General features: G+C 58.6%; 1 protein-coding gene across 1 annotated transcript in view; it reads left to right on the top strand.

The window, feature by feature from the left end:
• Trim14 (tripartite motif containing 14) overlaps positions 1-1,571 on the top strand; it is a 22,575-nt gene extending 21,004 nt beyond the window's left edge. The window contains exon 6 of the mRNA XM_059254307.1: positions 429-1,571. Within this exon, the coding sequence (XP_059110290.1) occupies positions 429-964 (536 nt within the window). The 3' untranslated portion in view covers positions 965-1,571. The remainder of the gene's footprint in view (positions 1-428) is intronic.

The following is a 1,571-nucleotide window of genomic DNA, read 5'->3' as shown; positions in this document are numbered from 1 at the left end:
CGTGCTCCACCTTTCTGGGCAGTAAATTTTTTGTTTGTTTTTTTTTTGGGGGGTGGTGGGGAGGGGAGGGTTGGTTTTGGTTTTTCAAGACAGGGTTTCTCTGTGTAGCTTTGGCCGTCCTGGAACTCACTTTGTAGACCAGGCTGGCCTCGAACTCAGAGATCTGCCTGCCTCTGCATACCGAGTGCTGGGATTAAAGGCGTGTGCCACCACCGCCTGGCTTACCTTATTTATTTATTTTTTTAATTAGCAATAAATTCCACAATCCAAAGTCAAGCCGTATAGTGCATGTAATAAACCTTCTATCTTGCTTTGGTACCTACCCCAGGCTGGGCATCAGGACAGGAAAAGGGAGGGGGTGGGCGGGGCTCGCGGGCTCGTGGCCCCGCCCACCATTCCGACGGCTGTCTCTCCGGCTCCCTCCGCAGACGCCCGCACGCCTACGCTGGACCCGGACACGATGCACAGCCGCCTGCGTCTGTCGACGGACGGACTGACCGTCCGCTGCGCGCTGCTGGGCCGCCTGGGGCCGCGCCCCGCGCCACAATTCGACGCCCTGCGTCAGGTGCTGGGCCGCGACGGCTTCGCAGCCGGACGCCACTACTGGGAGGTGGACGTGCAGGAGGCGGGCGTGGGCTGGTGGGTGGGCGCCGCCTACCCGTCGCTGCGGCGCCACGGGGCCACCGCCGCCTCCCGCCTGGGCTGCAACCGCGAGTCGTGGTGCGTGAAGCGCTACGACCTGGAGTACTGGGCCTTCCACGACTGCCAGCGAAGCCGCCTGCGGCCCCGCCGCGACCCCCACCGGCTCGGCGTCTTCCTGGACTACGAAGCCGGCGTTCTGGCCTTCTACGACGTGGCGGGCGGCATGAGCCATTTGCACACTTTCCACGCAGTCTTCCAGGAGCCGCTCTACCCGGCCCTGCGCCTCTGGGAGGGGGCCATCAGCATCCCCCGGCTGCCCTAGGCGAGCATGCTTCCTTTCCCAGGCTAGTCTACAGGCTCCGTTCAGGCAACCCCACGCTGCCTGTGTCTGGGACACCATCATGCAGCGCCTAGAGCCTCCCGGCACACAGTAGGCACACAGTAAATTTCAGTGAAAGTTTCCTAACAGAGGCACTTCATCTCCTTAAAGGTCCCCATTTGAGCCAACTGCTCTCCAGCCACTTAAGATTGATTGTCCAGGTCACCTCAATCCAGAGCACTTGAAAGGGTTTCTCGTCTCCTGCCCTGCATCCTCTCCCATCTTCATCTTCTACACTAAAACCAGGGTGAGCAACCTGAAACTTAGCTCGGTCTCTTGAGAGGTACGAGAACAAAACAGGAAAGCCTTTCTCCTTAGCCTTCCCAGCCTGCTCTTTGACGGCCTACCCTGGCAGTCTTTTCAAACACGCTTCAGTCAGAAGCTAGTTCACAGCTTTGCACCTTTTTTATTTTTTATTTTTTCCCCGAGACAGGATTTCTCTGTGTGTAGCTTTAAAGCCTGTCCTGGATCTCGCTCTTGTAAACCAGGCTGGCCTCGAACTCACAGAGATCTGCCTGGCTCTGCCTCCCCAGTGCTGGGATTAAAGGCA

Source organism: Peromyscus eremicus, chromosome 2, assembly GCF_949786415.1.
Source record: "Peromyscus eremicus chromosome 2, PerEre_H2_v1, whole genome shotgun sequence".
Lineage (NCBI taxonomy): Eukaryota > Metazoa > Chordata > Mammalia > Rodentia > Cricetidae > Peromyscus > Peromyscus eremicus.
The sequence above is the reverse complement of the archived record's forward strand: the minus strand, read 5'-3'. Positions and strand labels throughout refer to the sequence as shown.